Source organism: Rhipicephalus sanguineus, chromosome 1 (genome assembly GCF_013339695.2).
Source record: "Rhipicephalus sanguineus isolate Rsan-2018 chromosome 1, BIME_Rsan_1.4, whole genome shotgun sequence".
NCBI lineage: Eukaryota > Metazoa > Arthropoda > Arachnida > Ixodida > Ixodidae > Rhipicephalus > Rhipicephalus sanguineus.
In genome coordinates, this window is record NC_051176.1 from 291,004,400 (window position 1) to 291,025,524 (window position 21,125).

At 44.9% G+C, this 21,125-nt stretch overlaps 1 protein-coding gene across 1 annotated transcript in view; it reads right to left on the reverse strand.

The window, feature by feature from the left end:
* The window catches only part of LOC119379258 (uncharacterized), a 116,302-nt gene that overhangs the window by 1,325 nt on the left and 93,852 nt on the right, over positions 1-21,125 (reverse strand). The window contains exons 5-9 of the mRNA XM_037648506.2: positions 14,319-14,526; positions 5,532-5,725; positions 5,132-5,261; positions 4,796-4,929; positions 2,759-2,969 (exon numbers count right to left, since the gene is read on the reverse strand). Coding sequence (XP_037504434.1) covers positions 2,759-2,969; positions 4,796-4,929; positions 5,132-5,261; positions 5,532-5,725; positions 14,319-14,526 — 877 coding nt within the window. The remainder of the gene's footprint in view (positions 1-2,758; positions 2,970-4,795; positions 4,930-5,131; positions 5,262-5,531; positions 5,726-14,318; positions 14,527-21,125) is intronic.

The following is a 21,125-nucleotide window of genomic DNA, read 5'->3' on the forward strand; positions in this document are numbered from 1 at the left end:
GGCATAAAAAGTTGCAGTTTCGCAAAAAAATATATATATATACTGATAGCAAAGACATTTACATGAAATATGCCTCATAGTTTAATCAGCTGCACAAATTGAAATGAACATTCACTTACCATAAATAAACTGTGTTGCACTACAGTACAGGGATACATGAACTCAATGACTGCAAACGCTCAATGTCACAACACTGGCATGATGAAGAGCATTGCAGCGGTGAGTAAATGCCTTATGCTGCCTCTCATTTTAACTTGTCCTGAAACTTGAGATTATGTGACCTCCAACAATAGGTGCACCAAATAACAGTACATACAAGGCTACTAGACCACCAATGTAAGGTATGTGGGCTGCATATGTGCTCAACTAGGCCATGCACAACCACAGCTTGGCTAAGCAGGAGATGTGCACTCACTAAGGCTCCTAGACAAAAACTTTATGTAGAAATCCTAGCACTCAGACTTGCACACATATAACTTTTGTGTCTATGTGCGTGAATGTTCACATGGACACCAAGTGGACGCGGGCCAGGAGAAGGTGTTAACCTTACTCATTGGTGCCTTCACTGCTCTCCATGTGAGCTTATGTCAACTGCCCGTAAAGTCGTCAAATATTTATATAGCCATTAAAAATGATTTATTTGGAAGACAGCAGAATGGCCAATAGACTGGACAAAATCTCTCTTTAAACCACTGCATAAAAATTGTGATGCAAAAGAATGCCCAAACTACCATCACCTTTCAAAATCTCATTACTAAACTGCTGTTCAAAGTATTACAGGAAAGGCGAGAGTCCTCAAAGAGAGAGATGGCGACAGAGCAAGCAGGTTTGTGAATATGATGCAGTATTAGAGACCACATAGTGAAAATGTAGGAATGGGCGAATATTCGGGCGTTTCGAATATTCGAACGAATATTACAGTATTCGAATTCGCTTCGATACGAATTCAGATTATTCGAAATTTCGAAGTATTCAAAATGAACGAATATATGTATACATTTGACCGCACATAACCCCCGGTAAAGGTGGTTTCACTGCAGTGCCTGGTTGCTGTGCCATGAAACAATCCATCCAGGGGAAATCTGCACTGCTGCCAAGCCACACTTCAAGGTTAAATGTACATATTTTTTTAAGTTTAAAGGCGTGTTATATGGGCTTATCTGCGCTAAGTATAGTAATTTTTAAATTGTAACGTCCACTTATAACTTGCACCCTATTCAAATCTTGATACTATTCAAGGCTGCTTCATTTCAAACCAAAAAAGTGACATTCACTCATACCTAGTTCCAATCCTTAAAAATATTGTGCAAGGGTCATGACAAAAATGCTCATTTTTCTTAATATTATGCGGTAAATACAATTAGAACTATTCGATTCGAAATTATTCGACCAAATCACTATTCGCTTCGGATTCCCTTCGAACCTCAATTTCACTATTCACCCATCCCTATGAAAATGAGATTGTTGATGCAAACATGTAATAAATACCAAAAGCCTTTGTATTTTTGTTTCATCATTCATAGCAACTCCACTGGCCTCTCCAAGCTCTTGGTATATCTTAGGAAAATGGGCATCCCCGAAAATTTTATAATTCGACTATGGGACTCACGCCCCAGACAAGAAGCACTTGTTAAGAGAAATGTTGGTAACACTGATTGGTCTAAAAGCTTCAAAAATGATTTGGAAAAGGTCATATTCTTTCATCATACCTATTTGATCTACACAAAGAATATATGCTGAAAAACTGCGACCCCAAAAACTGGAATATAGGAGTGAAGACTGGAAGCACAAAGGTAACCAGCTTACGATATGCAGACAGCACTATATTGTAGTGGTGGGAAGAATATAAGACATAAAAAATACTCATCCTAAAGGTAAAAGAAGAAAGTGAGAGGGCTTGTCTTTTTTCTAAACAAAGAAGACTGAAGTTATGACAAAAGGTGACGCACAGAGCATTCAGATAAATAAAGATGTTATAAATGTTTTAGAACTCTATGTTTTCCTAGGATCCAGAATAGATGCTGGCAGTAGCTTTGCAGAAGAAATACAAGTAAGGATAACATTAGGGAACAGATCAATGGGTGGACTTTCAAATGTTATGAAAGGCAAAGATGTCAGCCTCAAAACCAAAATTCCTGCAGTGAACACCCTGGTCTTTTTCGTTGTAATGTATGGGTGACAGACGTCGACTGAAGAAATATGAAAGAAAACACCTAGATTCTTTTGAGCTGTGGCTCTGGCAAATAGTTTTGAGAATCTGATGGACTGCCAAATGAACAAATATCTCGATCACAAGATAAAACAGCCCTGATTGTCCTTTTGAAGCAAAGATAGAAAGATAGTGAAACTAAAGCTTTCTTACTTTGGCCATTCGTGTGTGCTACCGCTTCACTTGAATAAGACAAGATGAATGTTAGCCAAAGTGGACGGTATGACAAGACAAGGCTGCCCGTGCATGGGATGGTTGGAGGCCCCAGGAAAACGTCTTACTGGCGGTCATATGCTCACGGTGTCATTAGGAGTTGCCAGTGATTTGGTGGTACTTAATAACAAGATTACCAATGCAAGCGGTATTCCCAAATTACCTTGTGAGCTGCACCAGAGACCAGGTGCTGCAGGAAAAATTTGTGTCTCCTTCAGCTAGCTTAGAGGAGTATGTAAACCTTCCAACCCATTTTCCCTTTAATTGTGCATGCATACGTCTGTAACTGATCATTGTGTCTAAATAGAAATCATTAGCCTTCAATAGAAAACATACCAAAAGGGCCTGCCCATGCTTGTGGTGGGAGAATGTCAATGAGCCGTTCTGCACTGCCGGAGTACTCGTCACCAATGTATGCTTGGCACTTCAGCATGAGTGATTTGTTATTTGTGAGCGTAGGCTCCGCTGGCAACTCGAGTCTGGCCACTGCATAAAAGGTGCCTTTTCCTGTTGGAATTTCAGCTCGGTCTGTCACATTTTCATCCACCTGGAGGGAAAATATACTCATTGATTCAGATTTGCAACTTCCCATGAAATGATGAAATGACCGCATACAGCATGCAACTACATCCGTGTGATGCCAGAAAACATATCCAGAGATGGCCTCTTGGGAAAGTTGCAGAAAGCAAAAAAAAATTTTTTTGGCCTCTTCGCTTTTTTTCCCTTCCTTTATGAAAGTGGCTCAAAACATGAAAGACCAAACTTCAAGTGAAATGACTTGAAGAGTGCATAAGCATCCTTAATTCTTTACCACAACGAAACAATATTATGAAATGAATAAAAGTTTGTGGCAAGAGCTTTTTAAAAAAAAATTGTCAAAAATGTCCACTCCAAGAGGTTATGCAGTCTTTTACCATTAATATATCCTCATGCATTACATATCTAGGTTTCTAAAACTTGTAAAAGTGTTTTGGAAAAGTTCAATATCTTCTAAAAAGCTGCATTGCATTGATTCTCCAAAGGAACTGAAGCCTGTGCATTTCATTACATTTCGTAAAATATTATGTACAAATAACCCATGAATATGGCATCCTGGAAGCTGAAAAAACAAAAACAAAAAACAATTACATGTAATTATGAAGACATTCAACGTGCCCTGCAATAAATGTGTTACACACAACTAAGCTCAATGCCATTCATCACGTAAATAAGTGTAAAAACTGTTTGTTTTTCAGCCTTCCATGTAACATGTAGGTATGTGCCTCAAGAAGAGACTGATGGAATAACTGGTATTGCATTGCATGGTGTGTAGTGCAAACAGGGCATGCCAAATGTCTTCTCTGTCGTTTTATGTGCCCCATTTGCACCACACATTCCGTAATGTGTCTGAGGTTTACTAGTCCTGAAAATCAGGTAGATGTCTTTTTGCAATTGCATATGGTTGCATAACTGGTTAATGCGAGCATTTGGGTGAGTTGGTCATTCATCATCCAAGAAAAATTTTAACAGCGTGGAAAAAACACGAAGCGACGAAGGGATGAAGGTGTTTTTTCCGCGCTGTTAAAAATTTTCTTGATGATATGGTTGCAAGCATGTGCAACACTAGACTCCCCTGTACAGTATATGAAAAGCGCCACACCCATATTGCATTGATGCACTTGCAATTAGATGCACAGCATGCTCCCAGTATGCTCACATTTAAACACGAAGCTGTGGTTAAAGCAACCAGCTCATAAATGGGAGGACCCAATCTTGAATCCCACTGGGGGCAGCACTCCCCTCTCCTGCCTTTTTTTTTAAGCACAGGTAATTTTTTTATTATCACATAATCAAATATTAATTATTAGTGTTGTGTTGATTTTTGTAATAAAGATAAAGGTATAAAAAAGCTCCAAAATCTTCCTTCAAGTAGTTTTCTAGACCGCCAATAATGTGGCACTAGCACAGCTAGGAGGTTTTAAGAAATGTACATCCAGATAATGTATAAACTGAAGTTTTATTTAGATGTCTCACTTATCCTTTAGGGACATATTTTAGACATTCTTTAGCTCTTTTTGTGTTGTATGGGAATGAACCTTTTAGTGCACATGACTGCTAATTCTGTTTTCTGTGGGCAACACGAAATGCTCATAGCCACAGTTCTGATGGTGTCCTCTCACGAAAAGCCAACTACTGTCCAAGTGCCCGCCACATAATCGTAGCTTTTTAGAGTACGTTGTCAAAACATTGAATTTTAAATGCCAATGAAGGCCAGAATGTTGATTCTGTTGCATTGACTAACATTATGTGAGAGCAACATGAACAACAAGAGTGCTCCTGCTTGGTCTGTTACAGTTGCAGTGCACTAAAACTGTGGCAGTATGTCGAACTTACCCGACCACCATTGACATACCAAGTCAGAATGGGAGCAGGCTTTGATGGCCCATTAGAACAGGTAACATTGATAGCATCTCCAATCTTGTAGGCCGTTCGAAGATTCTCGATTTCTGGGTCCTTACTTGGAAGAGCTTAAAGAAAAAGAGAACTGTCTTGTATAATGGTGCATAATACTTCCAGTTCCATTATATTCCTGATGCTCCTCTGTTTTCTTTTTGTCCTTGTTGCATAAAGTTCTCCCTATATAGTAGTTGACAAGTACATATTCACATACACATTCTAGCAACGAAGCAAAGGACACACCTGGTTGGCCAGTTTGTCAGAGCAACTCACCATATACTTGGAGTTTTTTTTCAGAGACCTTGGTACGATAACTTGGCAGCTTCACCTTGCACGTGTAGGTACCTTCAGTGGCAAGTTCAGAACGGCTTAGGTAGACATGGCCTCTATACGAAACATCCTCCTGGGGAAAGATTGAGGAAAGTTTCTTTCGCAGTTTCACAGCAGAGTAACTATCTGACTACGAAATTAAAGGAACAAAGAAGCCTTTATTCTTTTGGTAAATGCACCTGTATTCCAGCTTCCTCCATGTATCCCATAAAAAGAGAAGTGGCAATGCAGGTGCTTTGTTAAATTTCAAGAAGAAGTGCATAGTCAGCCACTCTCAATACAACCTTCATTACATTTTGTGATTCTGCATCCAAACTACTAAGTTCGATGTGAGGCAACTCACATTGACATGGATGCCTGGAACAGTGTTGTCAATCTTTGGGCTGCTGCTCTCTGTAGAGGAATACTCGTAGAATTCTTGGCCATCCTTCAACCAGTGAATGGAATGTGCCCCAGGTGAGCTACAGTTGAGCCAGAAGCCACTGTCAAGGATGACTTTGTTGGGAACTGACAGGACAACACCTTCCTCCTGGTTCTCTGCATAAATTCAATATCAATGAAGAATCACCATCATTCAAAGAAGCACATAAGACTAATAGTTATCATGGGTTAATTGCTTTCATGAGCACTGCATTTTGCCTTGATTCATGAACTGAGTTCTTTACATGACTTAATTCACTCACCCTTTTTGTAACTGTGCCTGGCATGACTAATTTTTGGAAAGTTACATTAAATAAGCACAGATGATAAAAAACTTATGTTGCATATATGTCAAAGCAACAGTTCTGCTTTGAGAGGTGCCATAGTGGAGGGCTATGAATTTATTGATACCATCGTATTTTCTATAAATTGTCATGAAATGTGTAAAGCAGCTCTGTTTCAGTTTATTATATACTTATCACTGTTATAAAAGTAACAGGATGACCCAGTTAGGTAGACTAAGTTAATGGGGTAAAAGGAAAATTAAAAAGAAAGCATGCTCATAACACAAAGCTACACATTAGTGTTGCGAAGACTGTGGAAACAGCACAGCTGGTGGTTTTGTTCTCCTCCATTCCTTCACCTGCACCCTCACTTCCCTTTCCCACCCCCTTGCTTACTGTAGTATACATGGCTACAGTGGTGTAGCCAGAGGATGGCACACCAGGCCTGTGCCCCCCCACCCCAACCCAAAATTTTTGTCTCCCATTGAATAGAGAGCACAAAATGACAATGGACCACACTTACTGCCCGGATCTCATGCCCCCCCCCCCCCCCCCCCCCCCCCCCCCCCCCCCCGCGAAAAAAATTTCTGCCTACGCCACTGCATGGCTATGATCAATAGGAGGTGTTGCTATGATATGCTTTACCCTCTCCCCTCCCCCTTCCTTCCTCCTCACCATCACTTCCCTTTCCCACCCCTTGCTCCTCTATTGTATACATGGCTATGCCACGCTTCCTTTGTCTCTCTTCTTCTTTTTTTCTGTCTCTTTCTTTAGCATAATTCGGCCTAATTAGGCTTAGCTCCGTCAGCCTTATTCAGGATCAATTAATATTACTAGGTTTAGTTCAATAAGCTTAACTATGGATAGTTTAATAGGATTAACTTATTTAGGCCTTATTAGGCTTGATTTAATTAAGTTTGGCATAATTAGGCTCAATTATACATTAACTAGTCTTGACTAAGCTTATCTTGGCATCGCCTTAGCTAGGCACAGTTTTCTGTCCGCACCGCACGGCCTAACAAAAAGCTTAAAAAGCTCCGCTGTTAAAAAATTAATGCAGTACTGTTGCCTTTGTCGTCCATGCACTGTAAAGTACACTTGGAGCTCGTTCACACATTTTAAGGGAGATTATTATTATTATTACATATGCATACACAGATTCACAAGGGCACATAGGAAAGAGGGAGAGAGCAGACCGACAACTGCAAGACACTGCGTAAGAATACATATTATCGAGAAAAACACTATATCTGAATTATGTCACTAAACATGCTGCAGTTTTACCTAAAAGAAAGACTAGTGGCCTTAAAAGGCAGAGAAAAACGATAAATCTACATTGGCGGTAATTTCCATATCGAAAGTTCTTATTTAAGCATCTACAGATCTTGACTGAAAGCGACTCGAACGAGCTTTTCGACGGCTGGTACTAATGGCAGGGCTCGATATGTGTTATTCCCAAAGTACGCAAAACCTGCAGCACGTGGGCTTTGCCGCATAATTAGTGATAATGCAGTGAAACCATCTTTGCAGGACCGCTGACAGCAAGAGGAGATCCGGAATTCGGCGGTTTTGTTTGGGCCCATCGATTGTCTGGATTTAGAAAAGCAGAGTTTTTATAACGGACTGCCTCTTAGCAACCTAGCACACGCATACACTTTCACCGAAAACTGGAGGTTTCAGCTCGGCTGTATACGGTGCTCGTTACTTCAGCTGAGGTGTTTTTACGTTGACATGTAGACGGCAAGCTAATCAACGCGAGGGAGAGGAAAAAAGTCTAGACGAACAAATGAATGAAAGAAAATGACGAAGAATTAAAAAAATAAAGGCTTCACACGCAGAAACCACGACATATTATTATGATGTTCGCCGTAGTGGGGACTCTACGGATTAATGTTGACCACGTTCGACGTGCACTCAAACCTGGAAGAAGAGAAAAAAAAAGAACAAGAACAAGTGCTAATCTAAACACGTCCCCACTTAAATGGAGCTTCCGTGGCCGGGACTCGAACCCGCCTCCTCGTGCTTAGCAGCGCGCCAATATAGCCGTAAGCCACCACGGCGGGTAGTAAAAAAAACTATCCCCACTCGTAGAATACCATTTCTCAGATTGGCATCTCTCTTAGTTACCTGATGTTTAGACACAACGCAGTGACTAAACATCGAGGCTTTCTGCGGTGGAGAACAAGTTGGCGGGTTCGATTTCAGGCCGCATGAGGTGGAATACAAACAAGCCCTTGTATTGAAGCACGGGACTGTAAGGAACCCCAGCTGTTTCGAATTAACCCACAACACGCCGGCGTCCCTCAAAGCTCCTGTGTTGCTTTGGTACACCACAGAAAATCCTTATAATAAACGCCAGAGAAGCACAGTTTTCAAGCACTGAGCCGACACTGCTCTTCGTGGCTCTGCTTCCCTCACGCAAGCAATAATTTATGCTGCTACACAAACCAAACTCGGCCTCTTAATTATGCCTTTCTTTACGTTTGCTCTATTCTAATCGGAGCTGTGGCTGCTGCGGGGATAGCACAAGAAGTGCGCGTCATTATAAAATATTGACATGACGGAAGCGTGACGTCAAAGCTCGCGCACTGTCAAGCGAATATGTCTGCGGCATAAATCGTCGCCCTAGGCGAAACCGCGTCGTCGGAGCCCGCAGTAGCTGTTACTTCCTCCTCCTCACGGGAAGAGCGCTGCTTACACCTTCGAGAAGCTGACATGCAGTGAAGGCACAAAGGACGTGCTTGAGGACGTCAATATTTAACAATGCTGCGTTAAATATTGACGTCACACACGCGCGCGTGCGTATGTGTGTGTTTGTGTCAATCTACTTCAGTTGTACATCACGTGTTTTTTTTGTTGTTGTTGATGTTTGTTTGTTTGTTTGTTTGTTTGTTTTGCCACCTCCAATCCTGCTGAAAACAATCATGCTATAATATCTGAACTACGGAAGTAGTTATTCAAGCGACATTTCTGAGAAAAAAATTTTGAGATACCGCGAGAGCGCTTCGAACACTTCGCGCGCAAAACGAAACTGTATCGTAGAATATAATTTACACAAAATTATTTTTTTCTAGCCAGTACCGCGACACATTTCTTCCTTTAATCTGAAGGCGCCAGTTTTTCATGAAAATGATAGCTTATTAATCTTTCTTTCAATTTATATTACCTTTGGCCATGTAGAAACATCGCAAATGCAGCATTTTTAACATTTATTAGGAAAAAAAAAGACCGATTATTTCATGAGGAATATGTTCACATTGTGGGCTTTATAAGTGCATTTATAAATGCACTATAGAGGTGTCCGCTGAATTCCTGCGCCCATTTACTATGCAGTGAAGAGAAACTTCGCGCAACATTGTGATTTTTCAATTAATTTTTCTTTTCTCGCTTAAAATAAAAATTACTCGTATAAAACTTTCTGCATATGTTTCCAACAAGAAATACTATACAATTCTGTATAGGCCATATTTTTACTTAGAACGTTACACGGCGAAAACGAAGCCTACACACACACACACACACACACACACACACACACACACACACACACACACACACACACACACACACACACACACACACACACACACACACACACACACGCACACACAGCGCGCGCGCGGCGTTTTTTTTTTTTCAGAATACACAGTTTTTGTTAAAATGCTACGACAGTTAAATCGCCTGTCGACATCGTAGACGACCTCTACGTCGGGGCAAAAATAGTCTGCCGCTGCCCAGGTTACATAAACACGACTACTTAACAAAAGCTTGATACAAAAAATTTGCAGTGGCTTAGCTCGGCTATGCAGGATATACGTAGCATTAGCAAAGGTTCAGCTGATTATTTTTAACTTTCCAGATTGTCTAGGATTATTAGCCTTCTTCTGTTCATTCTTCGTACGCTGAACCGCTAATTGCCAGGCAACTACTACGAGATCCAATGAGATAAGCTTCTCGGCTCTTCTGCGCCGTTGAGCAGCATTTGCGCTCTCCTTCTCCATGGCGTTACCCACCTGCAAACGCCAGTCAGAGACGCTATCAAGCGGCTCCAGCACAGTGTCAGACGGCGACTGCACAGCGAAGGCGAATAGCTGCGCGCGCGCCGGCGCCAGTGTGTCTGCCGCGGCTACGACGCCACTCCTCCCGAACGCGCAGACCAGCAGCGGCGAGCCGCGCGCGGCGGTGGCGGAGAGCGCATGAGATGCCGCCTCCGGTAGAGTGTACTAGAAGGTCTGAGTGGGACGAACGGAGCGCTCTTGCCGAGGCGGCACTCGTTGACGGAATAGGGGGCGCTGCGGGCGAACTGGATTGGTCGCGACCAAACGTGCCGGGGCGCACCGGCCGCGCTTTCTCGCGTTTCGCCCTGTTTTTCTATTCTGCAGGATCTAAATACAGACATTAGGGTAGAAGAAACCAAGTGAGAATAAATTCAAAGTGACTTATAAGGCTCTCCAACGAAAGCGTGCCGTGTATTCTTTTCCGTGTTCTTTCTAGAACACGAACAGCGATGCGTCAATGATACCGACTGATCCGGTCATATTTCTCTAAGAAACTGACCACTTAAAAGTGTCGTGGTGGCAACTGCATAAATTAGAAGTGAATGCGGTGTCAGTGCGCTAATTTTCTACCATGAAAATTTTCAGCGGCAGTCGTTCGTTTGTCTGAACGCCCGAGAGTGATAGCTGCCGTTGACGTACTACTTTTGCAGCTTTTCGCACACCCCTCGAAACTGTCGGGATACTTTAATTAGTATCCTTTTTAATTATTGCAATTACTTATAATATTTTGAGCATGCTGCGACCGCACGCAAGATTACTCAGATATGCCGAGAATGCTCTACACAGATTTAACTACCAGTGCTAACCTCGTAAACAATTTATTGCTTTTAACCACGGTTTCAAAAAAATGTGGAGCTTAAATTTTATAATAAACGCTATGGTGCAGGCTACCAAAGTAGGGAGTGCAGAGTGAGAGTGAATAACCGAGAATAATGCTTTGACAGAATCAAAGGCCGAAAACAATGGTTTCTAAGATTGCTGTAATTGAATAAATCAATTAGGAGAAAATAAGGGTCCAGATTTGCAACAGAAGGCCCACTTGACTACGGTCAAGTGGGCCTTCTGTTGCAAATCTGGACCCTTATTGGCTTTGGACCAAGTCTACAAAATTTTCGACCATTTGAGTCAACAGAACAAGCAAATTTCTGTCAACATGTTTGCTGCTGGGCCAGACAACACAGTTGTCTGGCCCAGCAGCTTCGTCGTTAAATCCCCTTCGGTAATAGACGAAGTGCTGAGTGCACCTGGGCATTTCAGAAATTTAGATGCTTGAAGAAGGGCTTCCTCTGCCTGCAATACAGTTCTTGCAAGTCCTTCAGAGACTAGCTTTCCATTCAGAAATGTTAAGTAACTAGCCTGCTCGATCACGCTCATGTGAAAAAGGACTGCCCTCTCTGAAGTGACAGTGCCAGAGCACGTATCCAACTTCGACAGTGTATAAACAGCGCCTTCATAGCCAGGGAATTGGTGCACCGACCAATATTTAGATGGAGTCCTCAGTTCTCGCAAGTTTTCTAGTTTCAACGACGCTGTCGACACGTCGTGCACGTCGCCTTGACTTTCAAAGTCCTCGTCGACAGGCGTGCTCGTGCAGGCTTTCTTGCTATTCTGGAGTCCCGGCACGGTAGGCGCTTCCCGTTTACGAGGAGCGCGTTTAGTAGGCAGTTTCGTGCTCAAATATTTCGGAACGTTGGGCAAGACTGTAGGCACTGCGTCTGGCGTCAGCGCAGGAACACCGCGGGCGATTCTCACTTTGCCGTCAATGATGTGGACGTATTCACGCAGTATGTAGCGGTCCTCGAAGTGGAGCTCACACACTGCACAGTTTTTCTCGAGAGCTTTGTCCGGAACTTTGTCTGGAGAGCTGGAACGCTAAAAAGCGATAGCTTCCTTTCTGCTTTGACGCCGGCATAGCCTGTGCGGCATCCCGGTGCGTAGCAATGGCGAAGCCTAGCTTTAGTCATGCCGAAGTCGTTGGCACTCAGTCATTTGGGCATTATAGGCTCCCACCACAGCACAGTAGTAGACAGAGACAAAACAGCAGCAGCGCTCACGCAGCTAATAGGTGATATGCGACGACGAACATACTTGGAACACGTCCGAACCAGTGCCGCCAGTGCGAACACCACCAATCCACTGCGACCGCAGCGCCGCCACGCCAACTGTCAACGAACCGCGCTTCGCTACGATAGGGTGGCTAGAATGGGGAGGTGTGAAAAGCGAGCCGTGTTTCCCTTGCCCGAAGGTGCCGCGTTGCGCGATCCCTCCGCTAGGTCGAGATATAGCGCGACAGTCGGAGGCGCTGCCTGCTCGCATGGGAGATGGGGGAGACGGCAGTGTAAGCCGCTTGCGGCCGAAGCTTGTCAGCTTCGTTGGCGTGCACGTGCTTTTACGAGTTCCCTGCGTTAGTGTTCCTTTAGAGGAATGACGTGTACAAAAAAAGAAGAAACTCAGCGACCATGTTAACGGATTCGCGCAAGCGCACGGAGACAAAGAAGATATACACAAGGACCGTGTTTTGTGCCAGGCACTGCGATTCGGTGTGCAGAACATGTGCGGAAAAAGTGTCACTTTCCCGTGCGCCGGCATGCAGACAGATTAGCAGTTTGGAAGCGGGCAATTCCAAAGGCCGACAGATTGATACAGCGAGAATTCGGCCATCCGTGAAAAAACATTTTGACACAAGGTAAATGTACTGAACCCGTTCAAGTGCTGCAAAGGGTTTTGCGTGCGTCTGTGACAAGCACGGGCAAGTGATAAATGAAATAACCTGAACGTTTTATTTTCTTCTTCTGTTTTATTTTATTTATTATACTTTCATCGACTATAAAGAGCAACGCAGCGATGCTCACCTTGTGTATTTATTAGCGGGCTACGCAGTTACAAAGCGCATTCTGCTATCGGGCTGCACGGCTGCACACACTGCAAAAATGCGTGCATTGTGCTAATAGAAACCACTGCATGACAGCTGCAAAGTCAGATAACTAGCAAATGGGATATTTGAGGGCTGCTGTATCCATCAAAGTTACTATACAACTTGACACAGATATATGTAAAGCAGGCTGACACTTGTGTTCAGCAGAGTGCGCTTGCATTCAAAGATAGTAGGCAGCTTGTTGCAGCTCTGTAAGGAGCGTGTTGCAGAAATTGGCTACGTCGAACATGTGAAGAATGGACAATATCAGTGGTCAAATTCTTTTGCATCACTGTCGAGGGTTCATTTGCCTTTGAAGGGGCTCAACCAGGGATAAAGCGAGGACAAATTAAAAAAAAATTGAATACATGCGCATCACCTACAAGAGTATCCACCAGTGTATTGCTCACAAAATGATGCTACTTAAATTTTGTTGAAGCGATGAAACTAATTGCTGTCTCAGTTTCTATTCAACTTTGAGCATACTGGCTCCGTGACGGCGCGACCTCGAGTGTAATGCAAATTCAGCATTGAGTAAATGGCAAGGAACAAATGGACAAGGCAAGGCGCACTCTGGAGGTACATTTAGTAGTACGAGTAACTACAATGTATCAAAGGTTATCGCGTGATAATGTTAGAAAACGTCGTCAAAGATATAACGCTCCTGCAGGAAGAAGCTTTCTCTTTTACTGCGTAAATAGCGTTCCCCCACTCCACCATACGCGATGCAACACGGGTTTGCACCCCCGAAGACAAAATCCTGCCGACGCCAATGCGCGAGTGCATTACCACAGCGCAAGCTGGCAGCGCCTCCGACTACAGCGCCACCGCTGCGGGATCGCGAATGGGGGCCAACTTAGAGCGGCCGGTTTTCACACCTTAGCTACGATGCAGGTGCAGCATGTTTCCTCCATGAGGTGCAGAGCCGGCTGCTCGTCCCACTCAGAACCTCCGGTGAGCCAGCTGTGTGACATCACTGACCCTCGCGCATGCGCAGCACGGCTCATGAGGATCCACGCGAAATAGGATCCGGCTAGGCAAGAGTAGCTAACGCTACAAATTACGCATCGCTCCACCTTGTAACGCTTGGCTCAAAGCCATAAAATGCAACATAGAAGTACTCGCTGACTGCTTCGCATTCCCACAAGGCGTGGGATCTGCCGAATATTTTTCTCGTTTTCATTCCTCTGTATATTTGTGTTGCTTCCTCGTACGCTTTCTAATTATATATTGTATATGCTATAATCTTTGGTTTAATTTTCTTTCCCTTACGCGCCTGTAAGGTATATTTAAATAAACAAAAATAAATATAACCCATTATGCGAGTGTTCTCTTCCACGAGCGTTACCCTGAGTTCTCTTAAGGGCACCCCAATGCCGGTCAATTCATTCTAGCAAAATCTGAGGAGGGTGCGAAGACGAGAATGGCCCCACGTGGCCTCACTCGCAGTGTACCTGGCCTGAGGTGCGGCGTGGTGGCCCTGGTGACCAACTTCTCGGCGACGCGGCGTCCCAGCTCAGGCACGTCCATGATACAGCTGATGCGCATGACGCCATTGACGAAGTGCTGGTCTCGCGCCCGCAGTGCCAGCTGCTGCCGTCGCTCCTCGAGGTTGCCCACCCGGACGAGCTCGACACGCTGCTCTGTCTCCTGCTCGTTCGGCTGCGTGAAGTCACACATACAGACGTCACGAGAACGTAAACCGCTGCTCGAGGCTGGAGAACGCTCTTTTAATGGGACACTAAAATGATAATAATAATAATAATAATAATAATAATAATAATAATAATAATAATAATAATAATAATAATAATAATAATAATATCTGGGGTTTAACGTCCCAAAACCACTAATGATTATAAGGGACGCCGTAGTGAAGGGCTCCGGAAATTTCGACCACCTGGGGTTCTTTAACGTGCACTTATATCTAAGTACACGGGCCTCAAACATTTTCGCCTCCATCGAAAATGCAGCCGCCGCGGCCGGGATTCGATCCCGCGACCTTCGGGTCAGCAGTCGAGCGCCCTAACCACTCGGACACTAAAATGAAACAATGAATAAGTTTAGATTTCTGATCAATTATACTCTGAAAACTCTACTATCGTACATTTTCACCAAGGTTTATTAAAAGAGAAGAAAATCAAGGTGAAAGTTTCATTAAATATCGCGCCGTAATCTCCGCAGGCGACGTCACGGATTCCCAACTTTCTTTTCGTATTGGACTACAATGAGTGAACAAAATTTCCTAAAGTTTTGTATGTTAAATCTTTGGCCACTTTACCTTTACAGTACAACTTTAGAAAAAAGCGGCATTTGCACCTCAAAGGCGGATGCACACGCGCTTCCACCAATGGGCGCGCGCTCTAGACTGACGTCACGAGCCGGACGGCCGGTGACTCCGCTCAAGGAGAAGAAGCGGGACTATTTCTTTGCCGCGGAGGCAATCGGCTGCCGCGCTTCGGTCATATGGGCGGGGCCTCTCCTTTTTTCTAAAGTTGTACCCGACTAAGCCCCAGTAGACGCCGTCAAAGTCTATGACGTCACGGCGATTGGTGCGGGAACTTCCAAGTTGGCGTCGCCACCCGCATTTTGTTTTTGAGCCTCTTCTCGCGGCAAGCTCGGTGATTTTGGTATTGTGAAATAGTACTTTACTAATACAAGAAACACTGTTTTTGTTGTTGGTGGTGTCCCTTTAAAGGGGCCCTCCAACACTATTCAACCCCCCATTTTTTACTTGCGGGTTGCGTAGACTGATGGCTGGGGATAATTTTAGCATAAGTTTAAGCACCGATATCAAATTATTTAGTATTTTAATTATAGTGTACTAGAATAATTTCCTAGTGACGCGTCTGAGAAGGAGCGCGCGTGCCCGTTTGTGTAGACGCCACCAGGCGCCGCCACTGCGCCTTTTTCTAGTCGTCTGCTAGCGTTACTGCCGCAGACCGGCGGATTCATTGCAGTTCGGGACATCGCCTGCAGCAGTATCTATTCGCATTTTTTTATCATCTATTTCCACAAACCCATCATATGAGTAACTCTGCATGTTTTGCTTCTATTGCGCAATACCTAGCACAACATTTAAATCACATGCTCATCGCAAACTACACAAAAGTGCTCAGCAACGTATACGCTGCGTTGCTATGCCAGAAGGCGTACGATGAAATAACGGCCTCGACGGACGCATATTGATGGTGGCAAACTTTTCGTGATTTATTCTCGGTTACAGAAACGCAGCTAAACAAGATTATTCCTGCGTTTCCTTACCTCATTTTACGGCGTGCAATCGAGAGTGATTCGTGAAGGAAATGAAAAGGGGTACTATTTTCGTACTACATGGAAGCATCCCACATGTAAGCGTCCGGAGAAAAAAAAAAGTCATCCACCATTTCTTTTTTTTTTTTTTAAAGAACTACGACGTTGAACGTAGCGTCGCAGGGGACGCGCACGAGGCAAGCAGCTGCAAAGCGCGTCTGAACCGGCCCAAACCGGCGCGAACTGGCTCCGCGACTAGAAAAAAGCGCAGCAACGCCACCAGGGGCGTCTACTGGCGTTTGCTTCAACCGGCCTATGTCCCTGCCTCCTGGACGCGTCACTAGGAGATTATTCTAGTACACTATAATTTTAATCACGCGTTGAAGTCGCTACATCGCTGCTGACCGCATCAGCGCGTAGTGGCCCTTGCCAGAACTATTGCGGGCGGAAATGACGAAGATGAGCGCTGGCCTATGATTGGATAAATGTAACGCTAAAAGTAATAACGGCGTTGCATCAAAGTTGAGATTATATTGTGTTTCGTTTTTCTTTTCTGTGCTTTTTCAATGAACCCCAAATAGCCGCCGTCGCAACAAAAAATATCACTACACCCACAAAGTACGACAGAGGCGCCGGTTGCCATTTCGCCTCTGGTTGCTCTGGCTTTCTTTTTTTTTTTTTTTTGCCTGCGCCGGTCGGATGTCCATATGAAACGCTTGCCCCTCTTCCTTCTTTTTGCGTCTGTACGTTTGCAAGCTGCCTCTTTCCGCATATGCTGTAGGCTCATGATCGTTGTTGAAACGGTGCAAGTAATCCTCTTCGTTGAATTGTTGTCGCTGCACACTTGTAACTTGTCGGGCTGCTCACCGAACAACCCACGTAGGGGCGACCGTGTTTAACCGCCCATGCCGCTCCACAAATTCCCTTCTCAGAATGAGAAGAGGGAATGACACGGAATGTCGTTGTAAGGAACAGCAGACAAAGCCTCCCCAGCCTCGCTTCGAAGCAGTAGCGCCCGCTCAAGTTCTGACAAGTCAGGTTTCAGGAACCACGTTTGCTACTATGGCAACGACGTCAACAATGCGTTGGAAAGGAGAAGCAACAATGGTGTGCGAGCTTCCCCTACGTAAGAGCTTTCAGCCCATTCCATCGGAGCGCCATCCGACGTCACAGCAGAGAGTGAAATGTGGTCACGTGACCCCGCGAAAATCGAGTTGAGGGTAGGCATTTTTTTCTTGTATTTTGAATTTTCTAAATTGAATAACTTCGTACTGCGTGCCGCTATCGCTGCCGTTCTTGCTGCACTAGTTCGTCCGTACTTCAGTCTACGCAATCCACGAGTAAAAAATGGGGGGTTGAAGAGTGTTAGAGGGCCCCGTTAAAGGCGCCTGGTCAAAACACGTCCAGGAACGCTGTAAATTTTTATTTATGTGCATGCACTAACATTGAGCGTTGGTAGTGATAACGACGCGGAATTCGAACTCCCCTGCAGGTAATAGGAAACAGCGTTTTCACACTCATCGCATAAAGGGGTGGTGCCATCAAATTTCGAGGCTATAACAAGCCTGTTGTGGGTTTCCTCTGCATGCAAGGACATTCCACACAAAGGGTCGGACACAGCAAACGTTTAGAATATATTTTAATTCACTTCCAAAGTGTACCTAAATGCCCATTCTCCCGATCGAAACCCATCGCTAGCGCGCCAACACTGACGTAGATCTGTAGGATGGGCAACGAAAGTTGTAGTGACGTCACACCAAATCTGCTGTAGTAACGTGAGTGACCTCCGGACCTCCGCCTCTTCCGCAATGTACGTACCGGCTGTAGTGAACTAGAATATATTCTAATTCACTATAGTACCGGCAAAGCATCGGTTGCTACATCACTCGCCGAGTTTCGATCGCTTCCTGGCTAAGTGCGTCACAGCCTTGTGTGGTCACGTGACCACGCCTCCTACACTTCTACGTCACTGGCCAACCTCGGCGCCCAGAAACCGAAACCGAAAGTTGTCCACAACAAAACGCGATATTAAATTATTTAGCGAGAATACATGAATCTTGGTGCGTGCATCATGCTTCCTGGAGCTATAGGAAACGCTTACAGCAAAGAACGCGCAAGCCACAAATTTGGTGGCACCACCCCTATAAGCGACGCCGCGAGGAGAATGTTACAGCGGCGAAGTCGAAGCTTCGAGGAGGGACTCCGCAGTGCCGACTGTACGCGCTCTGTTGCCCTTTGTTCTTGTTCTTTGGGGTGGACGAGGAAGGGGCGATGAGGTTCATTAGAGGAGACACTCCATCCTCCTTGTTTGCAGTGCACGCATCTCTTTTTCCTCGTTTTAACCGTGGATGCGTGTGCTCGTATTGGTATTGTGCTTTTTCAGGGGATAAGGGTCACTGCAGCGCTTTAATACAACCGATAGGTCACTGCTCTCGAAGGGAACGGGGGACGGGAGATGGGTTCCATTTGATGACCACGCCTGGTCACGCTGTTTGTATATACATACCTTACCAACGGGAGCTTACCAACGAGTGCCTTCGATACTATCGTAATTACGCCGCCTGCATAAGCACCGCGGAAGCTTCGAGCCTATTTATTCGAGGGTACTTTGCCCAGACGGCGCACGGATTCCTGGCGGCATTCGAGAACACAAACCGTCGTTTAGTTCAAACTAAGTTGGAAGAGGCCTTAAAACAGGAAATGAAACCAAATTAGGCGTGGATAAACATACCGTACTTTTACAGGATACGTGAGATGATGAACGTCGAGATCAACAAAACCACGTCTCACCGCAGAAACCCACTGTTCACGGGCTGTTTCTGCAGGCGGCACTCATCGCGAAGCCTCGTGTTGTCGCTCAACCGCCGCTATACCGCCACCGCCATATGGAACAGGCTTTGTGCGAGAGAGTGAAGGCAATGATGTTTTGCACGTAACGGCAAAGCGGACCACACGCGCTCCCTGCAGTAGCTTGATGACCATCCGTGAACTTCGGCTTCAGGGCCACGCGTGCAACTTCGTTTCATTTATGAATAAAATTAGAGGTGTTTGACTTGTCAAAACTACGACATGTATGTACACATCACGAAACACGTCAAAGTTGGTGACGCCAGATTAATGGCGACGTGCACTTAAGTCCAAGTACGCGCATTTTCTTTGTCACCATCGAAATGGGCCCACCGTGGCTGGGATCGAACCCGCGACCTTGATCCCAGCAACTCAACTCCATTGCCACTGGGCTACCGCGGCGGGTTATTGACGAATCTTAGAGCGCGAGCGAAGCCGTGTCAGTAACGCTGAAAGCAAACACCTTTTATTGTATCGGGAACTCCTCAATATTGTGGCAAAGTGTCCATCAGCATCGACTGTCATCATATGGAAAGATTGCCGACAAATACACGGCCAGTTTCTTATTTTTAAATTGCACGTGACTCACTGGTAGTAAAACTTGGTTTTCTTGAAAATCATGGCATGGGAAAAGAGAGAGAAAAAAAATTGGCCGCGTATCTGCGTGCTACGCTGCAAATCCCGCCGAAATACGATAGACGAGCGCTGCGTTAAGGTTTTTTTTATCTAGGGACCTTACGCTGCGTGAGATATCAGCGCCATCTGGCATACGTCGGGAAACATGAGCTTGTACAGAGGGTTTCCTTCTTCCGTGGCAGAGGGCGTTCGTCGCCGTCTTGCATTAGAGTCACTGGAAAAATTTCAGAGTATCGCATCTGTTTTCCGCGCGCCGCCGCCGACGCGATTGGCTTACTTGCATCACGTGACCTCTCGCCGCCATATCCCTTCCAAGCGCTTTGGGTGCAGGCGCGTTCAATTCAGAGCGTGGCCAGACATTCAGCAGCACCTCGGTCACAAGAAGTACTTCGTCGCTTTTTTAAACGCGTCATGCAGACAGTGGCGTAAGCAGACATTTTTTCGGGGGGGGGGGGGGGGGGCACGGACCCGGTGTGCCACCCCCTGGCTACGCCACTGCATGCAGATGCCAGAAGAAAGTAGCTCACCCTCACTCGAACGTTACTGGTGAGCTACTCTGGGAATCTCGTTTGCCGTCTGGGAAAAATTAATGTCAAAGAGCGCCGTTCTACGTGGCTGCATAGTTGGCCTGAACGAATTCGCCCCCCTCGAATAACACTCCTTCCTGCAGTGAACTACACTAACTTTGCTGGAAAAGATCTTATGCGACAGGATACTTCACCTTTTTGCTTCGCTATAGTCAGCGATATTGAAAACTACATACCTTTCTATTTGCTCGGCTGTTTATATCTCGATCTGTTGAACAGATTACGCATGCTATCCGAGTTATAAACGTGTCACGCACGATAGCAAAATCGAAGATTTATTAAAATAATAACTGTTTACTGGTATACCTTGAAGGCAATTGTGGCATGATCTTTGGCATTGCAAAAAACAGAAGCGTGGAACTCTGTTGATAAACTTGGTATAAGGCAATGTTATCAAGCGTATTTTTACATTTGTTGAAAAAAAAATGCTGCTAATGCTGCACTGCACCTAGCGTACCCTTAAAATAACGTATAGTCGGTGAGAAATGGTCACAGCAAAAAAAAAAAAAAAAAAAAAAGAAAGCAGATCCCACGCATTGAGGGAGTCGGTTTTATGCGAGCCCTAGGTCTATATACATACTGTGTCGCAGTAGCATGCGCTTTAAAAATTCCGGGATGTGCTATTTCTGATCAAAAGAACATAAAGCACCGTGCCGAGGAAGTTTTAATAAGAGTACATTATGAAAAAAAAAAAGTGCAGCAGTGCAGAAACCGAACCCCAGCTGTTTACGCGCTGGCAACGCCAAAAAAAGAACTGTTTGTCGGAACACAGCAAAATATTTGCAAATTTACTGCACCGTTGGGAATATTAAGGAGACAAGAAATAGGAAATGAAACAAATAAGTAGTGATGTCAATAATTTTTGATGGCCTATTTTCTACGTATCGTAAGATAAGATGCACCTTACGTACCGCACGCCGACTCGCCCGTGCGTTCGGC